The sequence below is a fragment of the Streptopelia decaocto genome, assembly GCF_964273445.1.
Source record: "Streptopelia decaocto genome assembly, chromosome: 13".
Taxonomy (NCBI): Eukaryota; Metazoa; Chordata; class Aves; order Columbiformes; family Columbidae; genus Streptopelia; species Streptopelia decaocto.
In genome coordinates this window covers 4811113-4824807 of record NC_138668.1, presented here as the reverse complement: position 1 = coordinate 4824807, position 13695 = coordinate 4811113, and the positions used below count along the sequence as shown (strand labels likewise).

At 66.1% G+C, this 13695-nt stretch overlaps 1 protein-coding gene across 1 annotated transcript; it reads right to left on the bottom strand.

Annotated features, from left to right (window-relative positions):
* Positions 1–79: 79 nt before the first annotated feature.
* LLGL1 (LLGL scribble cell polarity complex component 1) lies at positions 80–13440 on the bottom strand. The gene is made up of 23 exons (XM_082064280.1): positions 13131–13440; positions 10495–10592; positions 8403–8484; positions 8203–8318; positions 7636–7794; positions 7396–7558; positions 7170–7305; positions 7023–7077; positions 6710–6867; positions 6275–6492; positions 6099–6166; positions 5634–5787; positions 5097–5201; positions 4121–4413; positions 3895–4048; positions 3665–3818; positions 3284–3567; positions 2789–3053; positions 2032–2146; positions 1839–1933; positions 1642–1765; positions 1477–1556; positions 80–975 (listed from the first exon to the last, which is right to left on the bottom strand). Exons 1-22 carry the CDS (start codon positions 13209–13211, stop codon positions 1478–1480), a joined length of 3156 nt encoding a protein of 1051 aa, XP_081920406.1. The 5' UTR covers positions 13212–13440; the 3' UTR covers positions 80–975; position 1477.
* Between the last annotated feature and the right edge of the window lie 255 nt (positions 13441–13695).

Below are 13695 nucleotides of genomic sequence, written 5' to 3'. Positions count from 1 at the left end.
GGGGGGGGTTCTACCAGGGACACTACAGCCCCGGCCAGCAGCGACAGAGCCGGGGTAGCGCTGCCCCCCCCCCAGCCACACACGTACCGCAAGAGAGCCCGGGGTGGGGGGGTCCAAAATGGCCCCAGGTCCCCAAAAGGAGAGAGGCTGAGCCCCAGAGCCACATAGGGACAGGGACAGTGTCACCGCAGCCCCTGCAAGGACAAGGCTGGGGAGTCTTGGGGATGGGGGGTGGGATTTGGCACAATGAGACCCCCAGGGTGGGGCAGGAGGGGGCCAGGAGCCGGTGGGTCCCCCCACAGCGCATTCCCCCCCGCCACAACCCACCGGTGGCAGGAATTAGTGTCACAAAGGAGCCGCAGGCACTGAGCCCAACACGGAGAATAGCCCTTGGAGAAGCCACTAAGAGAAAAAGGCCATTTGTGACCTCCCCACCGTGTCCCCCCCGGGCTGTTCAAGCCCTCCAGTGCCCACCTGGTAGCCAGGGGGTCCACGCTGGGCTACCCCCGGGAAGGGGACAGGGCTGTAAACTGCAGGGAGCCGGGCATGTAAACACAGACCAGGGGATGGAGGGACCCTGCCTGGGGGCTCCCGGCCCCCCACCTTCCCAAGGGACCAAAAACTGGGGACAAGGTGGGGTTCACAAGCCCCAGCCCTCCCCGTGTAGCCAGGGAAGCAGCAGCACCCCCTGGGAGGGGGCTCTGGAGCTGGGGACAGTGACACTCGACTGCATATAAAAAAGAAAATTATCTTCCCCGGGAAGAGTTTGTGCCCCACGGTCCTGGCTCAGGGGGTCGGGGAGGAGGTGGGGGGACCGTGCCGGAGCCGGGGCTGCGCCAGCGGCTGGTGCGGAGGTTAGAGAAGAGACGAGTCTATGTTACGTGGGGAGGGGGTGCGGGGGGGTCCAGTCGAGTCACACGTCCCGGGAATCCGAGCACCGAGATGGGCTGGGGCAACAGCGGGTGCCAGCAGTGCCTGTGAGGGGAACAGCCCCTGAGAATTGGACCTGGGGGTCTCCAGGACATGCAGCCCTCCCCACTATACTCCCCACGCCTCTACAAGCCCCAGGGATGCCGGGGCATCCCAGCTCCGAACCGTCCCAGCTCCATGGGGTTTGCAGCCAGAGCCGTGTCATGGAATCATGGAATCACTTTGGCTGAAAGAGACCCTCAAGATCATCGAGTCCAACTGTTAACCAACCCCTGGCACTACCCCATGTCCCTGAGAACCTCATCTCTGTCTGTTCAACAGGGATGGTGACTCCAGCACTGCCCTGGGCAGCCTGTTCCAATGCCCGACAACCCTTTGGGGAAGAAATTGTTCCCAAGATCCAACCTCGACCTCCCCTGGTGCAACTTGAGGCCATTTCATCTCATCCTGTCACTTGTTACTTGGGAGAACAGACCAATCCTGTCCATGCTCCAGCCTCCTTCCCACCCCTGTGCCCACTTGGGACCCCTCCAGCCCCCCACACACCTCACTTAATGAGGATCCCCGCCGGCCGGGCCTCCTCTTCACTGACGTTCCTCAGGTTCTTCTCGGCTTCCTCTGAGGACCTGTGGGACAGAGTGGGATGAGGGGTGGCCGGGGACACCCCTATGACCCCTCGGTGCTGGTTACACCATCACCCCCCTGACTTACGCCAGGAAATCCTTCACTTCCTCCACGGTGATGTCCCCGGTGGTGTCCAGCGGGTTCTCCAGGCTGCTGTTGGGGGAGTCAATGGGGCCGGGCGAGAAGGCGGCCGGGTGCTCCTCGGGGGACCCTGGGGAGACAGGGAGGCTGGGGGGCAGCTGTGGGGTCACGGGGGACATGGCAGGGACAGGGCAGTCACTCACTGTCACTGTCACTGGGGGAGTGCTGGCCCTCAGGGCTGTGTGGGACGTGGGTGCCATTCGCCTGTGGCAGTTTCGGCGTCGCCATCGAGCTGTTGCTGGAAGGGACACAGGGAGAAGTTACCGCCAGAGCCGGTGCCACGGGGTGGGGGCACTGGGGTGCTGGAGGGGCAAAGCCCCCGGGGACACATCTCACCTGAGGCAGGAGGTGTCCTGGAGCCGGGCGACCTCGAGCCGGCACAGCGGCTCCGTCACGTTCCTGGCGCTCAGCGAGAAGCGCTCAAACTCAGATGGCGAAATTAGGTAGAAACCTGGAATGGGGAGGGACAACAAAAACCTTCTGTGGGGCTGCAGCCAGGGATGATGTCACATCTCTGGGGAAAGGCTGAGATCTGGGTCTGTTCAGCTGGAGAAGAGAAGGCTGCGAGAGGATCTTATTGATGCTGACAATATTCAAGCCTGACAGTGTTCAAGAAGACACTGGACAACATCCTCAGACACGTGGTGTGAACTGTGGGGTTGTCCTGTGCAGAGACAGGAGTTGGACTCCGTGATCCTTGTATGTCCCTTCAAACTGAGGATATTCTATGGTTCTATGAAATATCTCCAGGGTGGGTGTCAGATGGACCAGACTCTTCGGTGGTGCCCAGCGACAGGATGAGGGGCAATAGGCACAGACTGCAACACAGGAGGTTCCATCTGAATATGAGAAACTTATTTCCTTTGAGCTGCCAGAGCCCTGGAACAGGCTGTCCAGAGAGGTCGTGGAGTCTCCTTCTCTGGAGACATTCAAACCCGCCCGGACACGACCCCGTGCGATCTGCTCTGGGTGAACCTGCTTTAGCAGGTGGGTTGGACTGGATGACCTCCAGAGGTCACTGCCAACCCCAACGACCCTGGGACTCTGTGATCTACCAGGACCATCACCCCCAGCCCAGGTCTGGTGGCCTCACCCTGGCCGTGCTTGGTGAAGACGCAGGAGGCGATGCCGCTGATGTCCTCCTTGCGGATGCAGCCATAGTGGACCTGGGGCCGTAGGCCGGGGACGGTGAAGATGTGGATGTCCCCCAGGTTGGTGAGACAGGCCAGGCAGTTCTCCAGCCGATCCTCAGAGCTGGCGCTGGCCAAGCTCACCAGGGCCACCTTCCGCACCCGGCAGCCCTCGTGTGCCGTCAGCTTGAACTTGGTCTTGGCGCTCACTTTGGGCAGTGTGAAGACCTGGGGGGTTGAGAGGAGTCATTTGTTGGGGGAGAACAGGAACTTGCAGGGTTTTTGGGGACACCCGAGCAGCCTCCCGCCATGGGAGCCCTTGGAGGCTCCACGCCAGGGACACACAGGAGTGCCCCAGGACCTGGCCAGTCACCTCCAGCCCTATCCTTGCACCTGAGGCGATGCAGACACCCAGAGAGGACAGGGGACACGTTGTGGGTGGCCCCTGCCAGGCTCACCTTGAACTGCTCCTCGGAGGAGATGAGCATGGAGTGACTCCCCTGCATGTCAGGGGCCTTGGCCAGGTCCCGTGACACCTCATAGGGTTCGGGCAGGGGGTTCCCCCGCCCGTCCAGCACGGCAATGGCCACCACCGGCGCCCGGTGCATCAGCTGGATCTCCTTCCCCAGCACCGCCTCCACCGCCCGCTCCGAAAACTTCTCCTGCGATGGCACCTCCAGGGCGTAGGCGAAGACTGAGCCCGAGTTGGTCCCTGCCCACATTGTGGGGCCATGGTGGGCGGCTGAGGGGACAAGAGCAGCGTCAGAGCCCCCTGCCTATAGAACAGGACCAGCCAGACCCAGCTCGGGGGCTTTTCCCAGGAAAGGGGGAGGTCTCACCATCTCGGAGGAAGGTGTCCGCGAAGTAGAGGCATCGCACCACCCCCGAGAGCGAGTCGTCAGCTGAGCGGGGCTCGATCCGCCGCTGCACAGGCGTCATCTCCACCTCGTGGGGTCCCGCCTGCTCGGCCAGCTGCGCGTTGGCTTCGTGCACCTGGGGAGTGGGACACGGGGGTCAGTCCCTGTCCAGCGGGGCCAAGGAGCAGCCATGGGGGCCCCCCTCTGTTCACCTTGCTGGAGGGGCTGCTGGCGTTGAGCCGCTTCTTGCCCGAGACGCGGCTCTTACGGATGCGGCGGAAGGATTGGCGCAGGGACTTCTTGAGGGACTTCACACGGGACAGGGGCCCCTCCATGGCCAGCGAGTCATTTGGGTGCAGCGTACACCTGTGGGCACCAAAGCTGCTCAGCACCTGGACCCGCACCGCATCTCTACCCAGCACCGAAATCCCCCCGTACCTTGCCAGCACGGGGTTGCGCCGGTAATAATCGAAGAGTCCAAAGCCGTGGCTGGTGCCAAATGCCACCAGGTTCCACTCGGAGTGGAGGGTGACGGCAGTGACGGCAGCGGGGGGGACGCACTGCACCAGGACGCTGGGCTGGAAGCCGGGGGCGAAGGGCAGGGGCCCGTTCCTGGGCGCCAGCCGGTCGTGGCCCTTCCAGGTGAAGCCCTCGCGGTCCTGCAGCAGGTCCACGGTGGCCACGCTGACCGTGTGCTCTGACTTCTCATCGCTCAGTTCCATCACCAGCACCTGAAGGGGACAAGCAGGGATGGTGGGGCACATGTGCCAGCCCAGGACAAGGACAGTCACCCTGCTGCAAGCTGGGGACCAAACTCCATGGGTGGGATCCCTTCACAGACAGGTGTGGGCGTCATAGAATAGAATCATAGAATCATTTTGGTTGGAAAAGACCCTCCAGATCACTGAGTCCAACCGTTACCCCACCCCTGGCATTACCCCATGTCCCTGAGAACCTCATCTCCGTCTGTTCAACTGCTCCAGGGATGGTGACTCCAGCACTGCCCTGGGCAGCCTGTTCCAATGCCCCACAGCCCTTTGGGGAAGAAATTGTTCCCCAGATCCAACCTCAACCTCCCCTGGCGCAACTTGAGGCCGTTTCCTCTGGTCCTGGCGCTTGTTCCTGGGGAGCAGAGCCCGACCCCCCCTGGCTCCAAGCTCCTTTCAGGCAGTTCAGAGATCAGAAGGTCTCCCCTCAGCTCCTGTTCTCCAGCTGAACCCCCCAGGTCCCTCAGCCGCTCCCATCACACTTGTGCTCCGGCCCCTCACCAGCTCCGTTCCCTTCTCTCAACTCGCTCCAGCACCTCAAGGGCTTTCTTGTTGTGAGCGGCCCAAAACTGACCCCAGGGTTTGAGGTTGGGCCTCACCAGTGCCATGTTACCCCAATGGGGTGCTCAGGTGTCCCCCCACCCTACCTGCCCTGCTGTGCCAGCCACCACCATCTTGGCCGTGTACTTGCAGAGTGCGATCTTCTGCACACCCAGGCGTGGGTCATCACTGTAGGGATCAAAGCAGCCAACCTGCGGGGGGGATTGGAGGGGTTGGCACCTTCACACAGCTGCAAAGCAGTCTCCCCCGTGCACCCCCTTGTCCCCCCCAGCAGCTGGCAGCCACCGGCTGCAGGGCACGGGCCGCTCTGGGCATCACGCCCAGGAAACGTCTGTCCCCACGTGTCCCCTGGCTCTCCCCCGACACCGGAGCGGACCCGCGAGATGGGACACAAGGAACAAGTGTCCCTTGTGTCCCCATGGGGCGTCACACAGCAGCTGTGCCCCGCGCCAGGGGACACGTCCCCGGGCGCAGCAGTGATGGCTCCGCCGGGTGCATCCTCTGTGCCCAGCTCTGGGCTTGTCCCCCCTGGTGTGGCAAAGGCAGTGGGCTGCTGGGGTCCACTGCAGCGTCCCGCCACCCTGGGGACCTCACCAGTGTCCCCTCAACCTCAGGGACCTCACCTTGCGGAAAGGCGGCCACTCCTCCTCGCCCGTCTGGTTGAGGCTGTCGTTGTGCTCGCAGTCCGTCTGGAAGATGCTGGCAGTGCCCAACTTGTAGAGGGGCTTCAGGGAGACCCCCGAGGCGTCCCAGAACCGCACCGTGCCATCCTCGTGCCTGGGGGGGACACAGGGAGGCCCTGTTAGCGCAGGGCCCTGACATCTGCCCGGCTAACAAGAGCCGCCTGTGTGCGTGCCAGGAGGGGGGACGGGGAGGGGGACAACGCAGCGGGTGACACACTCCTACCCAGCCACCAAGCTGAACAAGACGGAGGGTCAGCCCACCTGATAGGAGCAGCCAGAGCCCCCCACATCCCACTCCCACCACTCCATCCCATGGGAAGGTACTGAGAATGTCTCCCCTAATCCTCCCACCTGGTGAATTTTGGGTTTCCCAGGACCCCCCCTCCCCACTGCCAGGCCACTCACCCGGTGAGGAGCAGCCCCCTCTGCGTGGGCTCCTGGGCCAGGTTCTTCCCCCCGTCGATGGGCCAAGCCTGGAGGGATGGAGGGAGGGATGGAGTGAGACCATCTGCAGGGAGTGGGAACAAGCATCACCCCTCCACCAGCCCTTCCTGGGGGGCTCAGGGACCCCCATCACTCACTGCAGAGGACAGCCGGGGGCTCTGCTGCTCGCCGGCGCTGATGATCCTCTCCCAGAGTTTGAGGGGCACATTGGAGACATGGCAGGAGCAGGTGATGGCGGAGGAGTGGAGCGGTGCCAGGTAGGGCGCGGGGATGGCGGGCCAGCCCGGCGTCTGCAGGTCGATGGCCACCAGCTCCTCCTCCACCAGCACCACAAGGGCACGCGGGTTCTCAAAGCCTGGGGACCGGGGGGACATAGAATGGTTTGGGTTGGAAGGGACCTTCCCAGTTCATCCAGTGCCACCCCTGCCATGAGCAGGGACATCTTCACCAGCTCAGGTTGCTCAGAGCCCCGTCCAGCCTGGCCTGGGATGTCTCCAGGGATGGGGCATCCACCACTGCACGGCTGCTGCCAGCAGAGACGCCCCCATCACCCCCTCCCCAGCAGGACGTACCTCCCTCAGGCGTCTGAGCACTCTGCACGGTGAAGAAGTCGATGACGCGGGAGGTGAAGTCCAGCGTGGCCAGGGTCTGGCCCTGCAGCACGGTGACACAGTGCCTGTCACCATAGCTGGCCCGTGGCATCCCCCCGCTGAAGATGATGAAGGGGTTCCTGGGAGGGTGAAGCAGCCTCCATCAGACCCCATACCCCATGGGGCATCTTCCCCCACAGCCCATGTCCCCCTGCCCTGTGCCCATCACCAGCCCAGCATGGCTGCTGGGAGGGTTCATGCCAGAGCAGCATCCCCCCATTCCACAGGGACATACCCCGACTCGCAGGTCCGCCAGAGGATTTTGCTGATGGCTTTGCATGGAAATGGACCTGAAATAAAGATTTACACCCTGCACTTGTAACACTGGTGCTGGGACGGGGTGATCAGCCCCCAACCCTCCCAAGTCCCCTCCTCCCTGTACCGTAGGGAATGGTGGACATGACGGGCTGGTGGGTCCTCTGGCCGGTGTCACCCACTGCCCACACCATGTACCCGCCGTCGCTGTGGGAGCTGACAATGCTCTTCCCGCTCTGCTCCCAGGCCAGGCTCTCCAGCTGCTGCAGGGACACATGGCGGGGGTTAACACTCAGGATGGGGGGGGACACATGAGGCCACAGCCTCCCCTGCTCCCCCAGCAGCCCCAGTACCTGGTTCCCCAGGAACAGGTGCTGGACGGTTCGTGTGCTCTGCTCCCAGAGGGCCACCAGCCCCCGGCTGTACCCGATGAGGAGCCGACCACCATCGCATGGGTGCTCCTGGATGGACTCCACGGGCCCCAGCGCCTTCCCGCAGCGGTACTCATCGGGGACACTGAGTGGGGGGCGACATAGGAGGCTCAGGGGGGGCTGGGAGCGGTGGGGAGGGGGTGCGGGGCTGGCAGGGCTCACCTCTGCAGGACCTCATCCGGGAACAGGGTTTTGTCCTCCAGCAGCACCAGGTCGGGCAGGGTGACAAAGTAAACCGCACCGCCCTCCGTGCCCAGGCAGGCCACTGCGCCGGCGGCCATCGGCAGGACCACTGTCACCCGCGTGATGCCGGGGGAGCAGCTGGGGGCGAGCAGGGGCTGCGTCAGCCCCGGGCTGGGTCTGGGGGAGCGGCACAGAGACCCCAAACCTCCCCTGCCCCAATGCTGCATCCCCATCCCTGCTGGCCCAGAAGGATGGGAACAGGGACAGCACCAGCGCTAAGAGCAATTAGAGCCATTAATCACCTCCAGCGCTGCCAGCACATATAAAAAGCCCAGGGCTGAGTTTCCCCTCCAACACGGCATCCCAGTTGGGATCGGGGGAGCATCCCAGCAGGGAAGCCACCACTGAGGGGACCTTGGCTGCCATCCCACTGATGGCTGCTCCCACGTGCCATTCCCAGTCTGCAGCAGCATCACTCTCAGCTGCATCCCCATGAGGAGGAGGCAGCTAGGGACCCCCCCAGGCAAATACTTATTGCTATCGGACCCTGGGCGTCCTGGGAGGCCGAAGCTGCGGGTCTCTTCCAGGTGGGAGCAGCCGTCCTTCTGGCAGATCTCCCAGAGGTGCAGCGTGTTGTCATCCAGGAGGGAGAGGAGCCAGCCCTGGGGGGAGGGGGGGGACACACAGCAGGGTGGGTGGAGGGTTGGGGGAGCTGCCACCAGGCCCCCCCAAGGCCACCCACCTACCTGGCCAGGGAGGAAGTGCAGCTGGGTGACAGTGGCCATCTCCTTGTGCAAGCCCGTCAGCTCCACACCTGGCGCGCCATATCTGGGGCGGTCGTCAAAGAAGTAACGAGGGTAGAGCTGCCCCCTCCCAAACCCAGAGAATGCCTGGACCCCCTGGATCCCCCCCCAGGTCACAGTTCTGCAAACAAGAGCCAGTTTAGCCCCAGGGAGAGGCAGGGCTGAGCATCCCCAGCAGCACCCCAGAGATGCAGAGGGCACCCCAACCGGGACACCACAGGTCAGGATGGAGCCGGTGAGCGTGCGAGGGCCAGGCTGGCCCACGCCACCCTCCTCTTCCTCAGCCGCAGGGCCGTGGCCGTGCAGAGGTGCCTGCGGCAGCCCCGGCCAGCCCAGCAGGCAGCGGCGGCAGGGTGGGGTTCGGCATGCGCCGGCACAGCCCCACTCACCCGACTGGTCCCGGCTCCTCCACCGGCAATGCAGGAACCGGGGCAGGACCCGGGGGCAGCTCCGGCACCACACAGTGCCCCCCGACCCGCCACTCCCCCCAGCCCTGCAAGCCGCTTTCCCCAAGCATGGCATCACCGGTGCATGGTGTGGCTACAGCTCGGCGCATCGTGTGCCGGGGGTTTGTGCCTGCTGGCCCCTCAGTCCTTGCCCCCGCTGCTGAGAACTGGCCCAGCGGCTCTGCCCAGACCGACAGGCAAGAGCTGTCTGGCAGCACCAGGCACAGCCGAGCCGGCAGAGCCGGGAGAGAACCAGGGAGGTTTTTGGGGAGGCCAGACATGGGGGTGTTCAGGGGGAGCACACAGGGGGCTCTGGGTGCTGCGGGGAGGGGGGATGCCACCCATGCTCAGGGACTTCCCCACCCAATGGTGCTGCTGGCCCAAAGACCGGCAGCCCGCGGGGAACGCTGGTGGCACTGGCTCACCACGATGGCGGTCTGAGCCCAGGGACCCCCAGCTGCCCCAGGGGACACCCCAGGCCCCTCGATGCCGGGCTGTCTGCAGCAGGATCCACCCATCCCGGCCGGGGAGCACCCATGGGTGCCCCCACTAACCAGTAGCACCAGTCAGGCCAGCTGTAGCTGCCGCCTCGCCCGGCACCGTGAACCTCCAGAGACATCTTCTCAGTGGCAACCAGAGCAGGGCTGGGTGGCCACTGGCTGCAGCGCTGGCATCGGGTACAGTGTCACGGGCAGGACCGTCCCAACCCCGAGTTGGGTACCACCCCAAAACCATCCCCGTAGAGGATGCCCACGGCTCCGCAGCCTCCCACAGCATCAGCCCTGCGGTCCCGAGGGTTCGATGCGGGGGTGGCCACAGCCAGTGCCCAGTGGCGAGGCAGCCGAGCAGAGCGGCCGGCGACGTCGCGGCGGGGGCTGGCACGGGGGCAGCCCCGGCAGAACAAAACCCGCCATCTTTGTGCTCGGGAGGCAGTGAGCCGCCGGCCTGGGGGAGGGGGAGCACGGTGGCCCCCCCCTCCCAACTCTGACCCCAACCCCGACGCGGGCGCAGCTGCCCCCGCGCCCCCCCCCACATTCCTGCGGCGCGGGGCCCCCCGAGCGCGGCCGCATCCAGGCCTGGCCGCCCGCCAGCAGCCCGCTGAAGTCTCCCTGCACGCCGCCGGCAACAAAGCCCGGCCAGGCCCCGCGTCCCCCTCGGCCCCCCCCACCCCCGGCCCCCCACCCGGGACCGGGCTCAGCGCCCGCTGCAGCCCCCCCACCCCAGCGCCAAACCGACCAGAGGCCCTGCAGCCCCTTGCAGGGCTCATCCGGCAACCGCCGCCGTGTTGTCCTCCCAAAGGTGGCACGGCCAGGAGCCCCCCGGGGATAAGGGGGGTGACACTGGGAAGCACCCCCTGCCCAGGACAGTCAAGCCCCTCTGCTCCCTCGGTGTTTTGGGCAAGGCGGGGGCTTCCTCTGTCCCCCCCTCTCCAGCCCAGCTGCAGCCCAGCTGGATGGACGAGGCACTGCCGGATGAGCCAGCACGGCCACGTCTCCCAGTGTCCCTGGGATGGGGGCAGCTGGGGGGTGTGTGTGTGTGTGTCTGGGGGGGATCCTTACCTCCTGCCCTCGGGGGTTTGAAAAGGATACAGCTTGACGGCTCCCGCCTTGGTGCCGATGGCCATGACACGCAGGATGGGGTCGTAGGTCAGGGCGCTGGGCTGGCTGGGGAACCCATGCTCCACCGTCTGCCGCAGGGACAGGCAGGTCAGAGCTGGGACCCCCCACCCCTGAGCCCACTCAAACCCCCTCTCGCCCCCACGGTTCCATCCCACACCAGCCTGAGCTTCATCCCTGCAAAGCAGGACCATGAGGATGCTGCTACGCCTCCCAATGCCACCAAGGAGAAAGTCCTTGGGGAGGGGGGACACCAGTCCTCACCCCATTTCCACCTGACCCCTCAAAACAGACCAAACCCAACAGCCACACCAAGGGCCGGAGTAGGTCTGAGCTTGCACAGGACACCCCACCGCCCACTGGCACCTTGGGGAAGGAACCCCCCACCCTAAACTGCCCACCCAAGGTGTGGATGCCCCCAGATGGCTGAGCAGGGTCCAGCTCAGCCCCACAGGGACCCCCACCACGATGTCCCCCACGGGTCCGCAGTGCCGGGCGGCAAAACCAGGCGAGCGGGACCCGCCGGCACCGGGGACGTCCCCACCGGAGCAGCGTGCTGCCCGCGGGCACCTTCCCAAGGAAGTCCCGGCCGGTGACGACGTGCCTGGACTCGCTGGCTGGGGAGAGGCAGCCCAGCTGGCAGCGGGGGGACGCGGGGGGCACCCACCGCCCCAGCCCACGGGGCTCCCAGGGGAGCAGCCCTGGGGACAGCTCGGTTGAGTGGCAACGGCGGGATCAGACGATTTGCAGGCCGCCGGAGCCAGACTGGCCGGATCCTGACCCGCTCCCTTTGTCTGGGGTGGCTTTGCACACCCGCTGGCACAGCCACCGTCACCCCAGGGCCACCTTCGGGAGGGTGACAACATCCCCAGCCCACCCAGGGGGTCCCAGCTGGGCTGGGGGGGTGAGTTAGCGGACACCTGTGGTTCCTGGTCCCTGTGGCAGCCCCAAGCAGGGTCACCCCAAATCCCCCTGGGATGCTAGAGGATGGTGGTGGGAGCAGCATGGGGACAACCTGATGATGCTTTAGGTTGGGGACTGATATGACAACCCTGGCAAAGACCCCCCAATGCTTCCCCAAAATGCAGCTCCCCAAGCCCCGAATGGGGGACCCTGCTGGCAGCCCTCCCTGCTCCCGCCCGGCCGCGGGGCCGCATCCGGCAGGCAGTGCCGGCCCGGCCAACGCACGTTCCCGGCCAAATTACTGCAAATCCCCGGCAGATCTGGAACTCGGGAGGAAAAACAACCCTTAATGGGAGGCAGGTGGGCAGCTGGCGGCCCCAGCTCTGGAGTGGGGCTGCTCCCCAGCCCCCCCAGGACACCCCGCCGGGCGCAGACCCCCCAAAGCGCCTGCTTGGGCAGGACCTAGCCATGGGATCCTCTGTCCCAAAAGTGAGGGGCTCTGGTTGGGCTGAGCTCTGCACCTCAGCCAGACCCTTGCCCACAGCGGGGAGTTTGGGGTGACAGGGCTGTGGGTGCCGGCTGTGACCCCCCCACCGCAGCACACCCCGCACCTCCAGCCCAGCACCGCTGCAGGGCAAGCTGGGGGTCCCCACCATGAGTTTGAGCGAGTGCCTGGCAAACAACCAGTGCCGCGCTGCTGCTGAAGGACGGACAAACGGACAGACACAGTCTGGGGCTGCTGTCAGTTTTCTCCAGTCCCCATGGCCATGGCAAGGCGATGGTCCCACCACCGCGGGGGTCCTGGGATAGGGAACACGGACCCCCAGCCAGGCACTCCCAGCACAGCCCGTCCTGCTGGGGAAGGGTCCAGCACCCAAGGGCTGGTGGGATCCCCAGGTCATTTGACAAGCCCCAGGGGGGTCCCCATCCTGAATGAGGGGGCCAAGCAGGAAACCTCCCTGGTGCTGGCAGGGGGACAAAGCTCTGGGCCTCTGATGCCCCTGTCCTTGGGGTGCAAGGGGACCCCCAGCCCCAGGGGTCATTACCATGGCTCTTCCTGCTGATGTAGGGGGTCCAGCCCCCCCATATCCCAGTGCTACGGGTGTTTGGGGTAAGGGGCTGAGCCCCCACACGGGGCACACAGCCTGGGATGCTGCAGGGTCAGACGGGATGGGGGGGCCATGGGGTACCCCAAAAAATGGGGGCAGCACGGGAACCAGGATGCTTATGGGAGCCCTCACCCCCGTGGTGCCTGGTAAGGGGGCTGTCGCATCCCGCCCCAGGGTGCCCTTGGGGTGCGGGAGGGGGTGCACCCTGCACCCCAGGGGAGGACAGCAGCCCCCCCCGCCTGCTCCCCGGGGCACATCCTGCTCCTGGGGTCCCGGTACCCACCCGCGGGGATGCAGCCACCCCGCGGCACCCCCTCCCCGCGGTCAGACCTGCTCCCCGCGCAGCCGGGGGTCCCGCTGTGCGGCTCCACACCGCGGCCGCACCCCCGGGGCTGCACCCCGGTCCCCGGGGGGCGGTACCCCGCGCACTGCTCCCCTCCCCGGGGCAGCATCCCGCCCGGGGGCTACCGGAGCCTGCGCCACCGGGGGGACAGCCCGCACCCCGCTCCCCGGGCTCGGCCCGACACTCCCGGTGACTCCCTGTGGTCCCCACCCCTCCGGGGTCCGCCGCCGCCGCTCCCCCCGCCCCGGGCGCACCTTGCTGAAGGCGAAGAGATCGTGGCGGAGGCGGTCGCGGTGCGGGTCGGCGCCCTGCCGCCGGAACCGAAACTTCATCATGGTGGGGCCGGTGGCGGCGCGGTACCGGGCGAGGCGGGCGGGGCCGGCGATCCCGGGGCCGGTACCGGGGCGGGCGGTGCCGGTGCCGCTCCCGGGGCGGGCGGTGCCGGTGCCGTTGGGGGGCGGTACCGGTTGCGGGTCCCGGGTGCGGGTCCCGGTCCCGGTGTGGGTCCCGGTGCGCGCGCCGAGCGCCGAGCGCCGCGCGCCGAGCCCGGGGCAGGCACCGCCGCGGCGGGGCGGGGCGTAGCCCTGACTGACAACGCTCTGCACCAATCATCGCCCGACCCCGCGCACCGCGCGGCGCGTCCCCTCCCACCGGCGCTACGCATGCGCCTTCGCGGGGAACGACGGGATTCGTAGTTTTTCTCCCCACCCGAAGCGCCCTCTACGGGCGCTTTATTTATTTATTTTCTCTTTTCTCCTCTGTCTTTCCTTTTTTCTCTCTGTGGTTGGGGGCACACAGAGGGCACCCCCAGGCTGCTCA

Excerpts from the sequence above, each read along its gene's own strand:
- LLGL1 (XM_082064280.1), bottom strand. The coding sequence starts at position 13,211 with ATGATGAAGTTTCGGTTCCGGCGGCAGGGCGCCGACCCGCACCGCGAC. Across the intron at positions 6,167-6,274 it reads GCCCCCGGCTGTCCTCTGCA|GCTTGGCCCATCGACGGGGG; the intron begins GTGAGTGATGGG and ends CCATCCCTCCAG. Across the intron at positions 1,934-2,031 it reads CAGGACACCTCCTGCCTCAG|CAACAGCTCGATGGCGACGC; the intron begins GTGAGATGTGTC and ends TGTCCCTTCCAG.